This window comes from Pristiophorus japonicus, chromosome 16, assembly GCF_044704955.1.
Source record: "Pristiophorus japonicus isolate sPriJap1 chromosome 16, sPriJap1.hap1, whole genome shotgun sequence".
NCBI lineage: Eukaryota > Metazoa > Chordata > Chondrichthyes > Pristiophoridae > Pristiophorus > Pristiophorus japonicus.
In genome coordinates, this window is record NC_091992.1 from 63,744,431 (window position 1) to 63,767,967 (window position 23,537).

Here is a 23,537-nt window from a genome sequence, read left to right on the forward strand (position 1 = left end):
ATCTTCTCTCCTAGCTCTGGTCTTATTGGCAAGTTACTGGGTCCTCTGCCCATGCATCCGGCAGCTGAGGATAACTATGGCTATGACGCTTGCGCAATACTCTGCCTTCCCTGCATCCCCAACATTCTGGTTATTGCGACACAATCCGGCATGCTATACCACTGTGTGGTTCTTGAGGGGGATGAAGAAGAGGATCCGACGGTAAGATGGAATATGTATCCGACCATATCCAGTTGGGATTTATGATTAATCGTGATCTTGGTAGTTTGCTAGTATATTCGAGTAGTGTTTCTTCCTCCTTCCTCTCTATCTTCCATCCATACACAATGGCTTCACCCTCCATCTGTCTGCCTATCATGTAGTGAAATTGTTGCGTTGGTAATGCTGTCGTGCCTTCGGTCCCTTGTATTCAATGCGTGATGCCTTAACAGTCACAGCTGTTATTCTTGTGGCAGAAGACAAAATGACAAAAATAAAGGCACACAGATAAAACAAGAGCAATGTACAGTAGAACATGATCAGATAATCAATGCAAATAATAATTGTGTCGCTATGAAGACATTAATAAACTTGAAGAATGGGCATTTAATTGACACATGAATTTCAGTATAGATACATGTGAGGTGGTACATTTTGATAGGAATGGCCTCGCCTCTCCCTATCTCTGTAATCTCCTCCAGCACGACAACCCTCCACGATCTCTGCGCTCTTCCAATTCTGGCCTCTTACGCATCCCTAATTATAATTGCTCCACCATTGGTGGCCATGCCTTTAGCTGCCTAGGCCCAAAGCTCAGGATTCCCTCCCTAAATCTCTCCATCTCTCGACCGCTCTTTCCTCCTTTTGGACACTTCTTAAAACCTACCTCTTTGACCAAGCTTTTGGTAATCTGCCATAATTTCTCCTTATAAAAACATAGAAAATAGGTGCAGGAGCAGGCCATTCAGCCCTTCGAGCTTGCACCACCATTCACTATGATCATGGCTGATCATGCAACTTCAGTACCCCATTCCTGCTTTCTCGCCATACCCCTTGATCCCTTTAGCCGTAAGGGCCACATCTAACTCCCTTTTGAATCTATCTAACGAACTGGCCTCAACAAATTTCTGCAGTGAACAATTCCACAGGTTCACAATTCTCTGAGTGAAGAAGTTTCTCTTTATCTCGGTCCTAAATGGCTTACCCCTTATCCTTAGACTGTGACCCCTGATACTGGACTTCCCCAACATCGGGAACATTCTTCCTGCATCTAACCTGTCCAATCCCGTCAGAATTTTATATGTTTCCATGAGATCCCCTCTCATTCTTCTAAATTCCAGTGAATATAAGCCTAGTCGATCCAGTCTTTTCTCATTTGTCAGTCCTGCAATCCCGGGAATCAGTCTGGTGAACCTTCGCTGCACTCCCTCAATAGCAAGAATGTCCTTCCTCAGATTAGGAGACCAAAACTGTACACAATATCCAAGGCCCTGTACAACTGTATTGCCTCTTTCCTTTGTGAAAACAGATGCAAAGTATTCATTAAGAACCCTACCAACTTTCGCCTCCCCACGGAGATTACTCTCATGGTCTCTAATAGGCCCTACCCTTTCTTTAGTTACCCTCTTGTTCTTAATATATTTATAGAACATCTTTGGGTTTTCCTTAATTTTACTTGCCAAGAATTTTTCATGCTCTCTCTTAGCATTCCTAATATCCTTTTTAATTTTACCTCTGAACTTTCTATATTCCTCCAAAGATTCTACAGTATGTAGCTGTCGGTATATGACATAAGCTTCCCTTTTTTTCTTTATCCTCCCCTGTAAGTCCCTAGACATCAGGGGGCTCTAGAATTATTTTTCCTACCCTTTTTCTTTAAGGGCACATATTTGGCCTGAGCCCTCCGGATCTCCTCCTTGAATGTCTCCCACTGTTCCGACACTGATTTACCCACAAGTAGCTGTTTCCAGTCCATTGACCAAATCACTTCTCAACTTAGCAAAGTTCCCCAATTTGGCACTTTTATTCCTAGTCTATCCTCGTCCTTATCCATAACTATCTTGAATCTGACTGAATTATGGTCACTGGCACTCAAGTGCTCTCCCACTGATACCCCTTCTACCTGCCCAGCTTCATTCCCCAAAACTAAATCCAAATCCGCCCCCTCTAGTGTTGGGCTTGTTACATACTGACTAAAAAAAGTTCTCTTGAATTAATTTTAAGAATTCTGCACCCTCTATACCTTTAACACTATATTTGTCCCAATCAGTATTTAGATAGTTAAAATCCCCTATTACTACCTTATGGTTTTTAGACTTCACAGCAATTTGCCTACATATTTGCTCCTCCATCTCCCTCCCACTGTTTGGGGGTCTATAATACACGGCCAGCAGTGTGATCGTCCCTTTTTTATTTTTCAATTCAACCCATATGGCCTTATTTGATGATCCCACTAACATATCCCTCCTCACCGCTGTAATAGTTTCTTTAATCAGTACTGTGATACCCCCCCTTTTAACCCCCCTCGCTGTCTTGTCTAAAAATTCTGTAACCAGGAATATTAATCTGCCAAACCTGCCTCTTTCAGCCATGTTTCTGTAATGGCTATAATGTCATACTCCCAAGTGTCTACCTGTGCTCTTACCTCATCCACCTTATTCGCCATACTCCTTGCATTAAAGTATATACCATTTAGCACAGGAAGACCTCCTTGATTACTACTTACTAACCCTTGTTTCCTCTGTCTTACAGATTCACTTTCTAAATTCTTGCTATCCAATTTCTGCTTTACTTCCTTCCCTATTGAATTAGCTCTCGGGTTCCCATCCCCCTGCCAAGCTAGTTTAAACTCTCCCCAACAGCACTCGCAAAACTCCCCGCCAGGATATTGGTCCCGGCACTGTTGAGGTGCAACCCGTCCAGTTTGTACAGGCCCCATCTCCCCCAGAAGTTGTCCCATGCCTCAAGAATTTAAAGCCTTCCGTCCTACACCAAACTCTCCAGCCAAGCGTTCATCCTCTCTATCCTTCTATTCTTGTACTCATTAGCACGTGGCACCAGTGCTACCTTTTAATTTTTCTCCAAGCTCCCTAAATTCTACCTGCACAGCCTCATCCCTCTTCTTACCTATGTCGTTGTTCCCGATATGGACCATGACCTCTGGCTGTTCGCCCTCTTCCCCCAGAATGCCCTGCGTCTGCTCTGTGACATCCATGACCCTGGCACCACAGAGGCACCATACCATCCTGGAGTCATGTCTACGGCCTCAAACGCCTGTTTGTTCCCCTAATTATAGAATCCTCTATCACTAGGGCTCTTTTATTCTTTGTCCCTCCCCCGTGTGCCATCTGTGGTGCCTTGGACGTGGCTGTGCCTGCACTCCCCAGAGGCACCATCGTCCTTACCGATACTCAGAAATGAATATCGGTTGGAAAGCGAGATGGACTCACGGGTGGACTCTTGCACTATCTGCCTAGTGTTCTTCCTCCGTCTGATGTTCACCTACTGCCCCTCTGCCTGCATGCTTTTAAGCTGCGGGGTGACCACCTCCTGAAGTGTGCTATCCACGTAGCTCTCAGCCTCGCGGATGCACCGTATTGACTCCAGCCGCCGCTCAAGCTCTAAAACACGGAGCTCAATCAGTTGAAGCTGGAGACACCTCCTGCACACATGGTTGTCTAGGCTGCGCAAAGCATCCAGGACTTCCCACATGCCACAGGACATGCACTCCACAGGACTGAGCTCTCCTGCCATCCCTCTATTTAAACTAATCTGATTAAAAACGGAAAGAGATACAAAGGGCCCAAGTTTCCACATGATTTGCGCCTGATTTTTAGGAGCAACTGGTGGAGAACGGACTATCTTAGAAATCGCAATCCTCCACATTTTTTTTTCTGCAGTTCTAGTGAGGTAGAGCAGTTCTACTTTGGAACAGAATTTTTATTTCAAAAGGGGGCGTGTCCGGCCACTGACGCCTGATTTCAAAGTTTCCACAGTGAAAACGTACTCCAAACTAAAGTAGAATGGAGCAAGTGAAGATTTTTGTAGAACTGAAAAAACCTGTTCTACACATTAAAAAACCAGGCGCAGGTTACAAATTAGGCGTCCAGAACGAGGTGGGGGGGGAAGGGAAGTCATTAAATTCTACAATCAATCCTTATTTATACTTCCACAAATATTATACAAATAAATCCAACCTGAATAAACATTTATAAGCAAAGAAAAGATTAAATAAACCATCTTCCTACCTGTGTGAAAGTGCTTCAGCCATCGTTCGTTCCCGTGGGGAGTGGGGAAGGAAACCGCCGTTTGTTGCTGCGGAGGGGAGGGAGGGGAATGAGACAGCGGTTTGTTGCCGCGGAGGGGAGGGAGGGGAAGGAGACAGCGGTTTGTTGCCGCGGAGGGGAGGGAGGGCAAGGAGTCAGCGGTTTGCTGCCGTGGAGGGGAAGGAGACAGCGGTTTGTTGCCGTGGAGGAGAGGGAGGGGAAGGAGACAGCGGTTTGTTGCCGCGGAGGGGAAGGAGACAGCGGTTTGTTGCCGCGGAGGGGAAGGAGACAGCGGTTTGTTGCCGCGGAGGGGAGGGAGGGGAAGGAGACAGCGGTTTGTTGCCGCGGAGGGGAGGGAGGGGAAGGATACAGCGGTTTGTTGCCGCGGAGGGGAGGGAGGAGAAGGAGACAGCGGTTTGTTGCCGCGGAGGGGAGGGAGAGGGAGGAGACAGCGGTTTGTTGCCGCGGAGGGGAGGGAGGGGAAGGAGACAGCGGTTTGTTGCCGTGGAGGGGAGGGAGGGGAAGGAGACAGTGAGAAGGGTAGCCTCAGTGCTGATGTGTTGATGGCAATGTGCTTTTATTAAAAAATGTTCAAAAATTAAACAGCTACAAAGAACTACAAAAATGGCCGAGTGCCAATGTTTTTTTCACACTGAGCATGCGCGAACGCTCCAACGCGCACGCGCAGCGTTGCTGGTAGGAAAAAAACGAATTTAAATAGTACCCGCCCCCTCCCACTTACAAAATCGGCGCGAGTGTAGGCTCCGCCCCCCTGGGCACCGCACCAAACAGACAAGGAGCTGCAAAGCGCTCGAGAATAGTGCGTTTTTTTTCTGGCGCCGTTTTAGGCGCGAGAAACGGGCGCCCAGCTCAGAGGGGCGCCCGTTTTTTATCCTGTGGAAACTTAGGCCCATAGAAACATAGAAAATAAGACCATTCGGCCCTTCGAGTCTGCACCTCCATTCAATATGATCATGGCTGATCCTCTATCTCAACACCATATTCCCACTTTTTCCCTATACCCCTTGATACCTTTTGTGTATAGAAATCTATCTATCTCCCTCTTAAATATATTCAGTGACTTGGCCTCCACAGCCTTCTGTGGTAGAGAATTCCACAGGTTCACCACCCTCTGAGTGAAAACATTTCTTCTCATCTCGGTCCTAAATTTCCTACCCCGTATCCTGAGACTGTGACCCCTTATTCTAAACTTCCCAGCCAGGGGAAATATCCAACCCAGTTTCAATGAGATCCCCTCTCATTCTTCTAAACTCTGGGGAATACAGGCCTAGTCGACCCAATCTCTCCTCATACAACAGTCCTGCCATCCCAGGAATCAGTCTGGTGAACCTTCGCTGCACTCCCTCCATGGCAAGTATATCCTTTCTTGGGTAAGGAGACCAAAACTGCACACAATATTCCACAAGGCCCTGTATAACTGTAGTAAGACATCTTTGCTCCTGTACTCAAATCCTCTTGCAATGAAGGCCAACAAACCATTTGCCTCCCTAACTGCTTGCTGCACCTGGCTGCTTGCTTTCAATAACTGGTGTACAAGGACACCCAAATCCCTCTGTAGATCAACACTTCCCAAGCCATCACCATTTAAATATTACTTTGTCCATATGTTTTTCTTACCAAAGTGGATAATGTCACATTTATCCACGTCTGCCATGTGTTTGCCCACTCACTCAACCTATCTAAATCACCTTGCAGTGTCTTTGCATCCTCCTCACAACTCACAATTTCACCTAGTTTTATGTCGTCAGCAAACTTGGAAATATTACATTTGGTTCCCTCATCCAAATCATTTATATATATATATAGTGAATAGCTGGGGCCCAAGCGCCGATCCCTGTGGTATCCCACTAATCACTGCCCGCCACCCTGAAAAAGACCCGTTTATTCCTACTCTCTGTTTCCTGTCAGTTAACCAATTTTCAATCCATGCCAATACATTACCCCCAAACCTATGTGCTTTAATTTTGCACACTAACCTCTTATGTGGGACTTCATCAAAGGCCTTCTGAAAATCCAAATTCACTACATCCACTGGTTCTCCCTTATCTATTCTATCAGTTACATCCTCAAAAAAACTCCAGTTGGTTTGTCAAACATGATTTTCCTTTCATAAACCCATGTTGACTTTGTTTAATCCCATTGATATTATCTAAGTGTGCCGTTCACTTGGCAATCACTTACCTGCCCGGCCGAGGGCTTCGAGCTCCTTGCCAGAAGGGAACTTCTCGCCGACCTCCGAGCCTCCTGAACTCTCAGGACCTCCCGACTCGCCGAACTCACAGGACCTCCCAACACATAGACCAGTTGTGCCGAATGGCCTGTATCTGTGTTGTAGACTCGATGTACTATGGAGGATATCACAGTATCTGAAATATCTTCAGACCCTCAAGGTTTGTATGGCCACCCATGAAATACATTGAACAGCTCCCAGTTATAAAGATATTTATCACGTGCTGGCTGATCGAATCCAGGAAGTGTACTTCCATTAAAAAGGACTGATTGTAAAATTTGCATCTGTCTGTAAAGTTGAAGATTCATTTTCTTCATGTTAACTCTAGGCTAATGAATCTTGGGACCTGAGATGTGAACCTGTTCCTTCCCTCTATGTGTTTGAATGTGTGGAATTGGAATTGACCCTGAAGCTGGCAACGGGGGATGATGATGAGCAGTTACAATCGGATTTCTCCTGCCCAATCACATTGTATAAAGGTATGGTGTCATTTCTTTGTAATCCTCCATATACACTGATATCATTGACCCACTGGATACCTGACAGTAAATGTAACTGCATTGATGTTGGATGCAATTAAGCTCTCAATCCTGTTAGAAACATAGAAAATAGGTGCAGGAGTAGGCCATTCGGCCCTTCGAGCCATTAAATGAGTTCATGGCTGAACATGCAACTTCAGTATCCCATTCCTGCTTTCTCGCCATACTCCTTGATCCCCCTAGTAGTAAGGACTACATCTAACTCCTTTTTGAATATATTTAGTGAATTGGCCTCAACAACTTTCTGTGGTAGAGAATTCCACAGGTTCACCACTCTCTGGGTGAAGAAGTTTCTCCTCATCTCGGTCCTAAATGGCTTACCTCTTATCCTTAGACTGTGACCCCTGGTTCTGGACTTCCCCAACATTGGGAACATTCTTCCTGCATCTAACCTGTCTAAACCCGTCAGAATTTTAAACTTTTCTATGAGATCCCCTCTCATTCTTCTGAACTCCAGTGAATACAAGCCCAGTTGATCCAGTCTTTCTTGATAAGTCAGTCTCTCCATCCCGGGAATCAGTCTGGTGAACCTTCGCTGCACTCCCTCAATAGCAAGAATGTCCTTCCTCAAGTTAGGAGACCAAAACTGTACACAATACTCCAGGTGTGGCCTCACCAAGGCCCTGTACAACTGTAGCAACACCTCCCTGCCCCTGTACTCAAATCCCCTCGCTACGAAGGCCAACATGCCATTTGCTTTCTTAACCGCCTGCTGTACCTGTATACCAACCTTCAATGACTGATGTACCATGACACCCAGGTCTCGTTGCACCTCCCCTTTTCCTAATCTGTCACCATTCAGATAAAAGTCTGTCTCTCTGTTTTTACCACCAAAGTGGATAACCTCACATTTATCCACATTATACTTCATCTGCCGTGCATTTGCCCACTCACCTAACCTATCCAAGTCACTCTGCAGCCTCATAGCAGCCTCCTCGCAGCTCACACTGCCACCCAACTTAGTGTCATCCGCAAATTTGGAGATACTACATTTAATCCCCTCGTTGAAATCATTAATGTAAAATGTAAACAGCTGGGGCCCCAGCACAGAACCTTGCGGTACCCCACTAGTCACTGCCTGCCATTCTGAAAAGTACCCATTTACTCCTACTCTTTGCTTCCTGTCTGACAACCAGTTCTCAATCCATGTCAGCACACTACCCCCAATCCCATGTGCTTTAACTTTGCACATTAATCTCTTGTGTGGGACCTTGTCGAAAGCCTTCTGAAAGTCCAAATATACCACATCAACTGGGTCTCCCTTGTCCATCCTCAAAAAATTCCAGAAGATTTGTCAAGCATGATTTCCCTTTCACAAATCCATGCTGACTTGGACCTATCATGTCACTTCTTTCCAAATGCGCTGCTATGACATCCTTAATAATTGACTCCATCATTTTACCCACTACTGAGGTCAGGCTGACCGGTCTATAATTCCCTGTTTTCTCTCCCTCCTTTTTTTAAAAAGTGGGGTTACATTGGCTACCCTCCACTCCATAGGAACTGATCCAGAGTCTATGGAATGTTGGAAAATGACTGTCAATGCATCCGCTATTTCCAAGGCCACCTCCTTAAGTACTCTGGGATGCAGTCCATCAGGCCCTGGGGATTTATCGGCCTTCAATCCCATCAATTTCCCCAACACAATTTCCCGACTAATAAGGATTTCCCTCAGTTCCTCCTCCTTACTTGACCCTCTGACCCCTTTTATATCCAGAAGGTTGTTTGTGTCCTCCTTAGTGAATACCGAACCAAAGTACTTGTTCAATTGGTCTGCCATTTCTTTGTTCCCCGTTATGACTTCCTCTGATTCTGACTGCAGGGGACCTACGTTTGTCTTTACTAACCTTTTTCTCTTTACATATCTATAGAAACTTTTGCAGTCCGTCTTAATGTTCCCTGCAAGCTTCCTCTCGTACTCTATTTTCCCTGCCCTAATCAAACCCTTTGTCCTCCTCTGCTGAATTCTAAATTTCTCCCAGTCCCCAGGTTCACTGCTATTTCTGGCCAATTTGTATGCCATTTCCTTGGCTTTAATACTATCCCTGATTTCCCTAGATAGCCACAGTTGAGCCACCTTTCCTTTTTTATTTTTACGCCAGACAGGGATGTACAATTGTTGTAGTTCATCCATGCGGTCTCTAAATGTCTGCCATTGCCCATCCACAGTCAACCCCTTAAGTATCACTCGCCAATCTATCCTAACAAATTCACGCCTCATACCTTCAAAGTTACCCTTCTTTAAGTTCTGGACCATGGTCTCTGAATTAACTGTTTCATTCTCCATCCTAATGCAGAATTCCACCATATTATGGCCACTCTTCCCCCAAGGGGCCTCGCACAACGAGATTGCTAATTAATCCTCTCTCATTACACAACACCCAGTCTAAGATGGCCTCCCCCCTAGTTGGTTCCTCGACATATTGGTCTAGAAAACCATCCCTTATGTACTCCAGGAAATCCTCCTCCACTGTATTGCTTCCAGTTTGGTTAGCCCAATCTATATGCATATTAAAGTCACCCATGATAACTGCCGCACCTTTATTGCATGCACCCCTAATTTCCTGTTTGATGCCCTCCCCAACATCACTACTACTGTTTGGAGGTCTGTACACAACTCCCACTAACGTTTTTTGCCCTTTGGTGTTCTGCAGCTCTACCCATATAGATTCCACATCATCCAAGCTAATGTCCTTCCTAACTATTGCATTAATCTCCTTTTTTAACCAGCAATGCTACCCCACCTCCTTTTCCTTTTATTCTATCCTTCCTGAATGTTGAATACCCATGGATGTTGAGTTCCCAGCCCTGATCATCCTGGAGCCACGTCTCTGTAATCCCAATCACATCATATCCGTTAACATCTATTTGCACAGTTAATTCATCCACCTGTTCCATTGTATTATCTAAATAAATGCTGCGTTTGTATGAGAGGCTGATGCTAATTAGCCTTACTTTGCCAGATGTTTCACCATATATATATGTGCCAAGGCTGTTTCATTGTACCCACAGTGATGAATCGTGGCTGCCATTCATTTATATACTGTTCTCATTCTAGATCCGTTATGTCCAACACGATATCATTGCACGCACATAGCTGGTGTACACAGCATTGGGCTGACGTGGGTCAACAAACTGGAACAATTTCTCAGCACAGGTGGGTCTATAATCTGGAGGGTTCCTTCCTATTCAAAAAGTTGTCTTGCCAGCTGTACTGATTTTAAAAATAAAATAGTGTGATCGATTTGTGATTTATGTTAACTTTAAAAAATGTTTTTTAAATCTTTACAGTCTTCCATGGTATTGTGGGAGCTGGACAGCGTTCCTTTTAAGTTCACTGCAGGCTAGACTCATTGCTGTACTATAGCAAATTTACTGAAGCAGTATTTTACTCAGCACCCTGTTTGCTGCTCACTCACTTGCCTTTGCAACACGTTCTCCCCTGCTGCGAGAGAGAGAAAATGCTCATCAAACTAGAGATCAAGCTTTTAAGTCGGCGTGGGACCTCCAGGTTGCTGCGTCGCTGGGCAGGTTACTGGGAACATTGGCTGTGATGACACCATTTTAAGGCAGTCCACCATGCCAGCAGGCTCCCAGGAGATTGTCATATGACTAGGAATTCTTGACTATTGACTGAACTGACATTTTTAGTTTAAGGTATAATATGTTCCTGGTATGAACTGGGGTTCAGGATTTTTAAGGGTTAATGCTCAGATGTAGCATCCTTTCTCACTTGATGTGCCATCAAGATAGAGTAATGAGCCAGTAATTGAAATTTATCAGTAACAATCTAAGACAATAGTTAATTTATCTCATTTTCAGACCCTCCATTCATTCATAAGATGGTGGGAGACACTGTTTGTTTACACAGCATGGGGTATTCTGGTAGTAATCCACTTTAGGCAGGGCCACTGGCCAACCCATGCTCAGGGAAGGAGTGATGGGTTATTAGCCAGCAAACTACCTGTCTAGAGAGATCACAATAGAAGAAAGACACACATGCTGAAGCTCAGTTGATAAGGTCTGCTGGGGTGGCAGGTATGGTCAGCCTACCTTAAGAAGGGAACTTTCTGTAAGGAAGCACCTGGCTTCTGCAAGTGCCTTTCCCTTTATGGCACGATCGATTGGGAGTTACCCTTAATGTTAATCCCAATATGGCAGCAGAGACCACAACAACCAGATTACACGACCTGCAGTGTTTGCACAGATCTCAAACACTCATGTACCAAAACATGTTTTCTGGCTGTTTCATTTGCTCATGGACACTAATTCTAGGTAGATGCTGGGTACCAGAGTCCACTACAGACTCGTTGAGTAAAATGCTGCAGTTAGTGTCTGGTTGGTACAACTGTGGTAGGCAAGTAATCGATATTTCTGTTCCACAATTAGGCTCAAGTTAAATTTATTTTTCTACTCCAGAAAAAGCAATAAAAGGCATGGTTTATAAATTCTGGTAGTTACATGCATTGGAAAATAATCAAAATCGAGTTTTGATTTGCCTGGGGGTGATTCTTTTCACAGGTGACTATTTGGCAGTAATTGATGCTTTCTTTTTAAGAGTACGCGGGTGACTTGTATAACCCCTGTCCCGAGGAAAGTGCTTCACCTTTTGCTTTTATGCCTATAGATGAAGATGATAAAAATGGGCTGCAGGAGTTGGCAGCAGAACAGAAATGCATAGTGGAACACATCCTGTGTACCAAACCACTGCCGTGCAGGTATTGTCGCTCTCTGTTCCTTATTGCTGAACAATTGTAACGCACACTGTTGGTTTTATATTACTGTTTTAACATTTTAAGATGTCCCTTTTTTATTTTACCTACTGCAAACTGACTGGTTAGTTCCTCTCTAGCTCTGTACCATACTTGTGGCCAAGAGGGAGGACAGCCAGGAGGTTTCTGTCTCAATAACTGGTTCCTGGGAGATGTGTGCCTTGGGCTGACTGGACTTTCACGTGGGCAAAAGGATTTCTGGGATTTTGACATAGACCTGCAGTCAACAACCCTGTGCTAGACTCTTGATTGGAACTTTTCAATCCGCAGACTTTTATCTTGCACTTTGTGGTTGACCAGCTCACTGTCCCTTAATTTTCTTTGTTGTATTGGTGTAATTCTTGGCATGTGGGGTTAGTTATGAAGAATTGAGAGGGGTCTTATTGAAGCTAGGTTATACTTTTCCTAGTGTAACCAGAATTATTCCAGAAGCACAGGTGTCTGGCCATAATCAATATTTTGGAAATTGAAGCAAAACTATATAAAACGTGCAAGGAAAATGTTTCATATTATCATTTCTGCCACAATGCAGTGACGCAGCAGTTAAAATGGCTACCCTGTGTTGTATAACTGTCACTATCGCCTCCTTTCCCTGTGGACCCTTTGATTAGTACTCATTTAAAAATAAAAATAAAACTAGCACTCCATGACACAATCGCAGAATACTGTGGATGTTGGAATCCGAAACACAAACCACAAATGCTGGAAACACTCGGATGCTGCCTGACCTGCTGAGTCTTTCCAGCAGTTTCTGCTTCTATGTGAAGTGAGTTTGAACCATCTGAATTCAGTTCGTGCTGGGTGTGGACCCACAGAGCAAAGCTGCCACTGCAATGGGGAGTGCTCTTGTCAAGTTGGGATAGGATGGACGGAGCTTTACACTGCATCAAACCATGTGTTTTGTGACTTAGGTGTGCTTGTTACTGATACTCAGCATGGCAAGTGTTCCATTCCCCGGCGCGAAATTCGGTAATCCTAAAGAGTACAACATTCACAAAGTTTAAAAACTTACTTGATTTGTTTTATTAAATTATTAGCCAAACCGGCATTGAATAGCCAATTTAACAAAATAATACAATCCTGCCAATCTCTAGCATATGTGGATTTCATTCTGACTGAGAAGCCTGCTAATGCAATCAGTAACGCAGTGAGTGAGAATTAAAGAACCATCAATCATCAGGGCAGCAGCCTACGTCCTGTTTAATAGTTGGAGCAAAGTTAACCTCTCAAAGTTAGCACAGGTGATTATTAGAGGAGATTTAATGGTATGAAAATAGGGGGTGGATAGCAAAATGGATTAAACATTGGTTAGGAAGCAGTAGGAGCTAACGGCAAATTTCCAGAGTAGTTGGGAGTGAGTCCGACAGGGTTGAGTTATAGGGCCACTTCTGGTCACTGTGTATGTCAATGATTTGGATATAAGGCTAGAGGGAGTGCTACCTAAATGTGCTGATAATTAATTCTTTATGAAAGAAAACTGTAAAGCAATAGTAAGTGGGGAAGGGCCTAAAAGGTGGGAGATATATTTCAATGTCCATAAGTATGAGGTCATGCATTTTGGTTTAAAAAAAAAAGTAACTACAGTAATGATGATCTGAGTGGTAGTCAGCGTGGTGCTGTGGGAAAGCAGAAGGATGGATGGGGGTGGGGGGTGGGGGGGGAAAGCAGGTTCACAACAGCTCGCGTTGATAAGGCCATAAAAAATTTTTTTAGATTTTGTCTCGAGGTATAGAACATAAAATCCAAGAGGTGGTAATGTGTCTATTTAAAACCCCAAGGCCTCAATTAGAACACTGCAATATTGGGCTTCTCACTATAGGAAGGGGCAATATGATAGAATATTTAAAATTCTGAAAAAATAAGACAGGGTTGATGGAAGCAGACAGTTTCAAGTGATTGTGGGGTCCAGAACGAGAGACCATCGATGCAGGATTAAATGCAAGAGAGTTAGAACAGAGGGCAGGAGAATCGTCTTCACACAGAGAGATGTGAGACTGTGATGTTCACTCCCAGGGTCAGTGCTTGAGACAGAAACAATGTCAGCATTCAAGATTAGACTGGATAGGGGAATGAAGGTAAAGGGGTTGAAAGGATATTAGAACAGAGTGGGTAAACATGATTGAGACTATGATTGTGAGGAGGGTAATCACCAACCTGGACTGGTTGGACCGAATCTGCTGTCTTTTAAATGTTCTGTATTTCTCCTGTCATGCCCCCAAAATAACCTTGACAATATGATAAGTATTGTGCTTAAAATTACAATTTTAGCAAAAATAAATGTATCTGGTCATTTTACAAACTCATTTATAAGTTATCAAATTGACACATAGAAACATAGAAATTTACAGCGCAGAAGGAGGTCATTTCGGCCCATCGTGTCCACGCTGGCCGACAAAGAGCCGCGCGGCCCTCGGTCAGCAGCCCTGAAGATTACATATAAACCTATGAACATGACGGAAAGGTAAAGAGCACCCAGCCCAACCAGTCCGCCCCACACAACTGCGATACCCCTTACACCGAAACATTCTACACTCCACCCCAACCGGAGGTGAACACACCCCCTCACAAATTACCTTGAGGACTTTATTTCAAAATAATCTATCAAATGAGAAGGTATCCAGAAATTGTAGTCTCTTTTAAAGCCAATAATGCTTTTTCTATATTTGTCTGTCACATTCGTTTGGTAAAGAATATGGCAAGTGCTTTACTTTCACCATCTGTGTATTTTCACAGCCGGCCTGCACCAATCAAGGGATTCTGGATCATTTCCGACCTGTCTCTTGGGGCCACAATGATTTGTATTACAGATTCATACGAATGTATCATAAGACAATTGTTGTAAGTATTTTCTTGTATTAATAGTTTAATTTGGAAAGCTCTCATTTAACAGGGTTAGAAAGGTGTAGTGGTCAGGAAAGTGAGTATATGATTTGTTACAAATTGTATTGTCAAGTCAAAATCTTATGGGCCAATAGAATGTTAGACCAGGAAGGTCCCACGTTTGATCTCTGGCTTCTGCTAAGTTGCTGCACCTAGTGGGGCACTTTATATCATCAGACAGGATTCCTACTCCTAAATGCTATCCTATTCTCCAGCTAGAAAGTTGTGTGTATGAATTTTGGATGAAATCAGAAATCTGGCTCTTCTGAATCAGCTTGCTGTCCCGGCTCACAATGAAAGACAGGTTCCTTGGGCAAGGTATCGGAGGCTAACCTTCGGAACTGCAACCCAGCATGAATGATCAACTTCTGGGGGTTGGTGGAGAGGAGAACATTTAAGATGGAAGAAATAATGCTGTTGAATCGTGCACCCAGGTTGAGAAAGCAATCGGGATCCTGGCATAGAGTACAAAAGCAAGGAAGCTATGATGAACCTTTATTAAACACTGGTTTGGCCTCAATTAGAGTATTGTGTCCAATTCTGGGCACCACACTTTACGAAGGATGTGAAGGCTTTAGAGAGGATGCGGAAAAGATTGACAAGATTGGTTCCAGGGATGAGGGACTTCAGTTACGTGGATAGACTGGAGAATCTGGTGGTGTGGTGGTCTCAGAGCAAAGAAGGTAGAGAGGAGATTTGATAGAGGTGCTCAAAATCATGAGGGGTCTGGACAGGGTAGATCGAGAGAAACTGTTCCCATTAGCGGAAGGGTCGAGAACCAGAGGACACAGATTTAAGGTGATCAGCAAAAGAACCAAAGGCGACATGAGGAAAAACTTTTTTACGCAGCGAGTGGTTAGGATCTGGAATGCATAGTGGTGATGGTGGAGGCAGACTCAATCGTGGCTTTCAAAAGGGAGTTGGATAAGTATCTGAAGGAAAGCAATTGCAGGGCTACGGGGAAAGGGTGGGGGAGTGGGACTGGCTGAAGAGCTCTTGCAGAGAGCCAGCACAAACTCGATGGGCCGAATGGCCTTCTGTGCTGTAACCATTCCAGGATTGGGTCTGAATGTTTACAGCTGCAAGTTTTGTTTGATACTGCACGACTCGATTGCCGTGCAATAAATGTTCTAACTGTGTTTGCAGGACCACTACGCGACCAGTGTCGCCACCACTACTGTGTTCCAACCCAGACACTGGCTGTGTGGCATCTCCGCTGCGGAACTTTGCCAGCAATTCCTTTGAACAACACATTAGAAACATTTTGCGTCGCAGTACAACCAATCCTCTACTTCTAAGGTATCGTTTTAATCCGCAGCCATGTGACATCCTATTTGCAAGCAACCAAATTCCCTCTATCTGAAATAATGACATTGAGTCAAAATGGCTTAAATTTGAATGATTTGTTTTTTCCCACTGCCCTGCTAGGCTGGTGTGTAACGGTTCAATGGGCCACTAAAGCTATACAGACAGAACAGTTGCAAGTTCAGTTGTTGAATTAGATGGTCTGAGTTGGGGCATTGCAGCTATCTGCCACCACTCCTGAAGTGTGTGAATGTTGGTTTGGGCAGGATTGGGGGCGGGTTGTGATGCCCTGGTTAGCATGCCCTGTCTGGGCTCACAGGAAGAATGACCACTTTGGTGACTTATTGGTGGGCTGCTGGCATGCATCGAACTGCTGCGCCACAAGTCGGCACTTTCAGGAAAGGAGAAGTGAAAATTGGCAGAAAAAAGTGTTTTCAACCTGGTGAACCTGAAGCTACATTGATGATGCATTCGGTTCGCCCTTGCCAATCCATGAGGAGTAATCTTGATTGGGATTTGTACTCGTGCGTCTCTTGGACTGTACGTTTGGGTTTTTAAATTACTATCGAGGCTGGAATTTACTGTCTATTCCTAGTTTCCCTGAGAACTGAGTCGCTTATTAGGCCACTTCAGTGGGCAGTGAAATCAACCACGTGGGTGTGGGACTGGAGTCACATATAGGCCCAGAGCGGGTAAGGACCTTGGTAAACCCATTGGGTATTGCCACAATCCAACAGTTTCATGCTCACTTTTACTGACACCACCTTTTTAGTTCCAGATTTTTTTTCAAAACTGAACTCAAATTCTCATATTCTCCGGATCGTTAATCCAAGCCTCTTGATTAGTAGTTCAGTAACATAACCACAAAACGACTGTACCCATAGGGTGAGGGCATTCCTCCCCTACTTCCTGGTAGACTGATCAAGGAGAGCTATGGAGGACAGAGCTCCACTCAACCAGGCGTCTGGTGTGGGAGTGGTTATTGCGTGTGTTATGCTGGTGATGTATATCATATTAATCAGTGTCTGTTTTCCTCAGCAATCCCATTGACATTGTACGTCCAAGAAGCCATTTTGCATGATACTTGCGTGGTTTTTCTGTTGTATTGCATCCTGCCCGTAATGTAACTGATTTTGCAGAGTGAAGAGGTTAAAGAGTTCCTAGTGCTTGGGACTCTACAGAATACACACTGACCCAGCTTCATTCATCAATCCAGGGCCTCCGATGCAGAGGGAGCTCCGCCACCACAGGAATGTCTGCAGCTCCTAAGTCGAGCTACCCAGGTCTTCAGAGAAGAGTACATCCTCAAACAGGCTCTCGCAAGAGAAGAGATCGCACGCAGGTAACGGTGCCAACATCTGGTTCATTTTAAACAATTGGCATTTGTATAGCGCCTTTAACCTAGTAAAACAACCCAACTTCACAGGAGCATTATCAATCAAAGTTTGACACTGAGTCACATCAGGAGATATTAGGACAAGTGAGGTAGGTTTTAAGGAGCTTCTTAAAGGAGGAGAGAGAGGTGGAGAGGTATAGGGAGGGAATTCCAGAGCTTGGGACCTTAAAATCAGGGATGTGCAAGAAGCCAGAGATTGTAGGAGAGTGGCGATCTCGGAAGGTTGTGGAGCTGGAGGAGGTTCGAGATCGGGAGGGGCGAGGCCATTTAAAACTAGGGTGCGACTTCTGCCAACGGACCTGGAGTAGTTGCGCGCGTGCGCAGTTCCAGTGTGTGTTTTCGTTTGTTTTGCCAGACTTCCCAAAATGAGGAATAAAGAAGTGGATTTTGAGAATTTTGTTACAACCGTTAATTTTAAATAAAATTTGAACTGAATTTGTTCGTTCTTCGAGACAGCAGTTCTTACATTAACCCAACCGTGTAACCTTAATGAAACAAAGTTAAATTAATCCAACCACAGTAACAATGAAACAAAGTTAAATTAATCCAACCACAGTAACATTAATGAAACTTTTAGTGATGTGCTTCAGCACTTTTCAGCTCCTCCATCTGTTGTGGTGGATGTCACTGTTTCAAATTTTGGACCTGTGCAGAATGCTTCTGCAGCTTCTGGTAGCTTCCAGTTCGTTGGCAGCCGTCACTCTGTTAAAAATAAGAATGAGAATTTTAAAATTGAGGCATTGCTTAACCAGAAGCCAATGTAGGTCAGCGAGCTCTGGGGTCATGGGTGAGAATTAGTGCGAATTAGGGAACGGACAGCCGAGTTTTGGATGATGGAGGGTGGAGGATGGGAGGCTGGCCAGGCGAGTGTTGGAATGGTCATGTCCAGAGATCATCATCATCATAGGCAGTCCCTCGGAATCGAGGAGGACTTGCTTCCACTCTTAACATGAGTTCTTAGGTGGCTGAACACGGGCATGGATGAGGAATTCAGCAGCAGCTGAGGAGGGGCAGAGTCAGGCGATGTTTTTGAGTAAACCATGTATTAGATTCATAATAGATAAAAAGTGAGAACAAGGAAGGATTAACTAATCCTATCCCCTTTAAAAGGAAGTGTATTGCTTAATCACATTTTCAAACAAAGTTACAATCAGTTGTTATTTATTATTTTTTAAATGCAGAGAAAAATGTCTCCTCTTACTGTATTTCTGCACATAATTCCGGATTTAACAGCTTTGTCATTGTAATTAGTGCAGTGGAGCAAACGGTTGTTGCATTCAGATCTGCTCATGCATCTTTGTCAGGCCTCTCTGAAATGTAGGCTGCATGCTGGCCGAAGGTTACAGGTTTCAACATTTTCTTCACTTTTAATTTCTAAAAGCTTTGCATTGTAAGCTGAAATGTATTTCTGTATAATGTCAGAACAAGATTTTATTTCATAAACGTAAAGTTGTTGCCTGTTTTTTTTTAAAAAGCAGTTTGATTGAAGAGAAAATTCCAGGAAAAGACATTACGTTTTTGAATCAAAACGCCTCTGTGTAATTTTCAAAATGTTGTGTATACGACCTCTGCAAACTTAGACTGACTTCCCTTCCCATACCTTTAGGTTTATAGAAACATAGAAAATAGGTGCAGCAGTAGGCCATTCGGCCCCTTGAGCCTACACCACCATTCAATAAGATCATGGCTGATCATTCACCTCCGTACCCCTTTCCTGCTTTCTCTCCATACCTCTTGATCCCTTTATCCGTAAGAGCTATATCTAACTCCCTCTTGAATATATCCAATGAACTGACATCAACAACTCTCTGCAGTAGGGAATTCCACAGGTTAACAACTCTCTGAGTGAAGGAGTTTCTCCTTATCTCAGTCCTAAATGGCTTACCCCTCATCCTTAGACTTGTCCTCTGGTTCTGGATTTCCCCAACATCGGGAACATTCTTCCTGCATCTAACTTATCCAGTCCCGTCAGAATTTTATATGTTTCTATGAGATCCTCTCTCATCCTTCTAAACTCCAGTGAATAAAGGCCCAGTCTATCCAGTCTCTCCTCATATGTCAGTCCTGCCAAACCGGGAATCAGTGTGCTGAACCTTCGCTGTACTCCCTCAATAGCAAGAACATCCTTCCTCAGATTAGGAGACCAAAACTGAACACACTATTCCAGGTGAGGCCTCACCATGGCCCTATACAACTGCAGTAAGACCTCCCTGCTCCTATACTCAAATCCCATAGCTATGAAGACCAACATACCATTTGCCTTCACCACCTGCTGTACCTGCATGCCAAACTTTCAATGACTGATGTACCATGACAACCAGGTCTCATTGCACCTTCCTTTTTCCTAATCTGCCGCCATTCAGATAATAATCTACCTTTGTGTTTTTGCCCCCAAAGTGGATAACCTCACATTTATCCACATTATACTGCATCTGCCATGCATTTGTCCACTCACCTAACCTGTCCAAGTCATCCTGCAACCTCTTAGCATCCTCCTCACAGCTCACACCACCACCCAGCTTAGTGCCATCTGAAAACTTGGAGATATTACACTCAATTCCTTCATCTAAATCATTAATGTATATTGTAAAGAGCTGGAGTCCCAGCACTGAGCCCTGTGGCACCCCACTAGTCAATGCCTGCCATTCTGAAAAGGAGCCGTTTATCCAGACTCTCTGCTTCTTGTCTGCCAACCAGTTCTCTATCCATGTCAGTACATTACCCCCAATACCATGTGCTTTAATTTTGCACACCAATCTTTTGTGTGGGACCTTGTCAAAAGCCTTTTGAAAGTCTAAATACACCACATCCACTGGTTCTCCCTTGTTCACTCTACTAGTTACATCCTCAGAAAATTTCAGAAGATTTGTCAAGCATGATTTCCCTTTCATACATCCATGCCTGCTGTCTTGGACCGATCCTGTCACTGCTTTCCAAATGTGCTGCTATTTCATCTTTAATAAATTGATTCCAACATTTTCCCTACTATTGATATCGGGCTAACCGGTCTATAATTACCCGTTTTCTCTCTCCCTTTTTTAAAAAGTGGTGTTACATTAGCTACCCTCCAGTCCATAGGAACTGATCCAGAGTCGATAGACTGTTGGAAAATGATCACTAATACATTCACTATTTCTAGGGCCACTTCCTTAAGTACTCTGGGATACAGACCACCAGGCCCCGGGAATTTATCGTGCTTCAATCCCATCAATTTCCCTAACACAATTTCCCGCCTAATAAGGATTTCCTTCAGTTCCTCCTTCTCACTAGACCCTCAGTCCCCTAGTATTTCCGGAAGGTTATTTGTGTCTTCGTGAAAACAGAACCAAAGTATTTATTGAATTGGTGTGCCATTTCTTTGTTCCCCATTATAAATTCACCTGAATCTGACTGCAAGGGACCTACATTTGTCTTCACTAATCTTTTTCTCTTCACCTATCTATAGAAGCTTTTGCAATCAGTTTTTATGTTCTCGGCAAGCTTCCTCTCATACTCTATTTCCCCCCTCCTTTGTCTTCCTCTGCTCAATACTATATTTCTCCCAGTCCTCAGGTTTTCTGCTTTTTCTGGCCAATTTATATGCCTCTTCCTTGGATTTAACACTATCCTTAATTTCCTTTGTTGCCACGGTTGAGTCACCTTCCCCGTTTTATTTTTACTCCAGACAGGGTTGTACAATTGTTCATCCATTTGATCTTTAAATGTTTGCCATTGTCTATCCACTGTCAACCCTTTAAGAATCATTTGCCAGTCTATTCTAGCCAATTCACATCTCATACCATCAAAGTTACCTTTCCTTAAGTTCAGGACCCTAGTCTCTGAATTAACTGTGTCACTCTCCATCTTAATAAAGAATTCTACCATATTATGGTCACTCTTCCCCAAGGGGCCTCGCACAACAGGATTGCTAATTAGTCCTAACCTGCTTCACCACCCCACCCCCCCGCCCCATCTCCCTTAAATGAAAAAATCTATACTGTCAAACAAGCCTTTGTTCTCTCTCTTCTTCCCCCCCCCCCCCCCCCCCGCCCACCAGTAACACTCATCCCGTTCAGAGTGCTCTCTTTATCCCCCCCTCTCTCCAAACGCTCCTTTTTCTCTCCCTCCCTCCAAACGCTTCTTTTTCCCTCCCTCCAAATGCTCCTTTTTCCTTCCCTCTCTCCAAACGCTCTTATGAATTGATGAAGGCTACGTGCCTCTCTAGTTTGGCCGAGTGAGGCCGCTGGTGAAATGTTTGACAGGGTAGATGCAGGGAGGATGTTTCCTCTGGCTGGGTAGTCTAGAACCAGGGGTCACAGTCTCAGAATAAGGGGTCGGCCATTTAAGACTGAGATGAGGAGAAACATCTTCACTCAGAGGGTGCTGAATCTTTGGAATTCTCTGCCCCAGAGGGCTGTGTACTGAGTCGTTGAGTGCATTCAAGACAGAGATCGGTAGTTTTTTAGATACTAAAAATCAAGGGAGTTGGAAATATGACTGGAAGGTGGAATTGAGGTTGAAGATCAGCCATGATCTCATTGAATGGTGGAGCAGGCTTGAGGGGCCGAATGGTCTACTCCTGCTCCAAATTCTTATGTTGGGGCTTCTGTAGGGAATGGGGGTCACTGCTCGGTGTTGGTTGTGACTGGAGAGGACCTTATTCACAACTGAGGGGGCAGCCAATGGGCTTCACACGGATGTACTGTAACTTTAATAAAATGACATTTTAGCCTTGATCAAGCAATTCAGTGTCTACTGCCAGGAGCGTCTAAAAACCTTTGACTCCCTTTACTGACAGAGAAATGACAGTTCTGTCGACCATGTATCACACTATACAGATGTTGATCGGAGATTGTTGTGTGCAGTATAATTGCAGCTTTAATTACCATTATTTACCGCACTATGGCAGTAATATTGAATTAACTATCACCAAGGCACATGATAGTTAAAAAAGAAACTGTTCCTATGTTGCAGGGTGAAGCTTCTGGGTAGTCAGAAGAAGAAGCAGCAGTTTGATCTCGCACATTGCATTGAGGAGAAGTAAGTAGAGGTTGTGTTTTAAATGATAGTTATTTGCACTAGAGAAATGCTTGATTGGCTCGCCATTAACACATGACCTGATTGCTGATTGATCCTCTTGGAGGATAAGCCACACCCAGAAGTTACTCTGGGATGTGTAATTGGAACCGCCCAGCCCAAGTTCTGACTGACTGACTTTGCAAAGTGTGATTCGAGCCTTTCTGACTTCTGACCCCCCAGATAGGGTGGAGCCCCCCAGCCCAGCCCACGTTCCTGCCCCCCCCCCCCAGCCCACGTTCCTGCCTCCCCCCATCCCAGCCCTCGTTCCTGACCTTAAACCCCCCCACCCCCCGTGTGCTCTCCCCCCGCCCCCCCGCGCGCTCTTCCCCCCCCCGCGCGCTCTTCCCCCCCCCCCCCCCCCCCCCACGTGCTCTCCCCACCCACTCCAAGGTCCCTTTGTTCCTCTACACTTTTCAGTGTTGTGCCATTTGATGTGTATTCCCTTGCCTTGTTAGACCTCCCAAAATGCATTACCTCACACTTCTCCGGATTGAATTCCATTTGCCGCTGTTCTGCCCACCTGACCCGTTCATTGATACCTTCCTGCAGTCCGCAGCTTTCTTCTTCATTTCAACCATAGGGTCAATTTTAGTGTCATCTGCAAACTTTTTAATCAAACCCCCAACATTCAAGTCCAAGTCATTGATATCTACCACAAAAAGCAAGGGACCCAGTACTGAGCCCTGCAGAACCCCACTGGATCCCATGGGCTTTTACTTTTGTGACCAGTCTGCCATGTGGGACCTTATCAAAAGCTTTGCTAAAATCCATATCCATATGTCATACACACTGCCCTCATCGACCGTCCTGGTTACCTCTTCTTTATGCAGAGGATTGTGGGGGTCTGGAACTCACTGCCTGGAAGGGTGGTAGAGGCAGAAACCCTCACCACATTTAAAAGGTGCTTGAATGGGCACTTGAAGTGCAGGGTAACCGACCTAGAGCTGGTAATTGGGATTAGACTGGATGACCTTTTGTTGGTCGGCGCAGATACAATGGTAAGTACTGCAGGGAATAGAATACGGCCAGGATGATCTGGACTAATTTCGATCGCCTGGATGGATCGGAGAGGAATTTTCCCAGATTTTTTCC

The 23,537-nt window shown here is 44.6% G+C and overlaps 1 protein-coding gene across 2 annotated transcripts in view; it reads left to right on the forward strand.

Annotated features, from left to right (window-relative positions):
- Positions 1-23,537, forward strand: part of nup88 (nucleoporin 88) — a 62,709-nt gene that overhangs the window by 16,751 nt on the left and 22,421 nt on the right. For both annotated transcript variants that reach the window (XM_070857387.1, XM_070857388.1), the window contains exons 6-13: positions 15-201; positions 6,824-6,974; positions 10,093-10,191; positions 11,662-11,752; positions 14,540-14,644; positions 15,833-15,985; positions 17,208-17,333; positions 22,341-22,406. In XM_070857387.1, the coding sequence (XP_070713488.1) occupies positions 15-201; positions 6,824-6,974; positions 10,093-10,191; positions 11,662-11,752; positions 14,540-14,644; positions 15,833-15,985; positions 17,208-17,333; positions 22,341-22,406 (978 nt within the window). The remainder of the gene's footprint in view (positions 1-14; positions 202-6,823; positions 6,975-10,092; positions 10,192-11,661; positions 11,753-14,539; positions 14,645-15,832; positions 15,986-17,207; positions 17,334-22,340; positions 22,407-23,537) is intronic.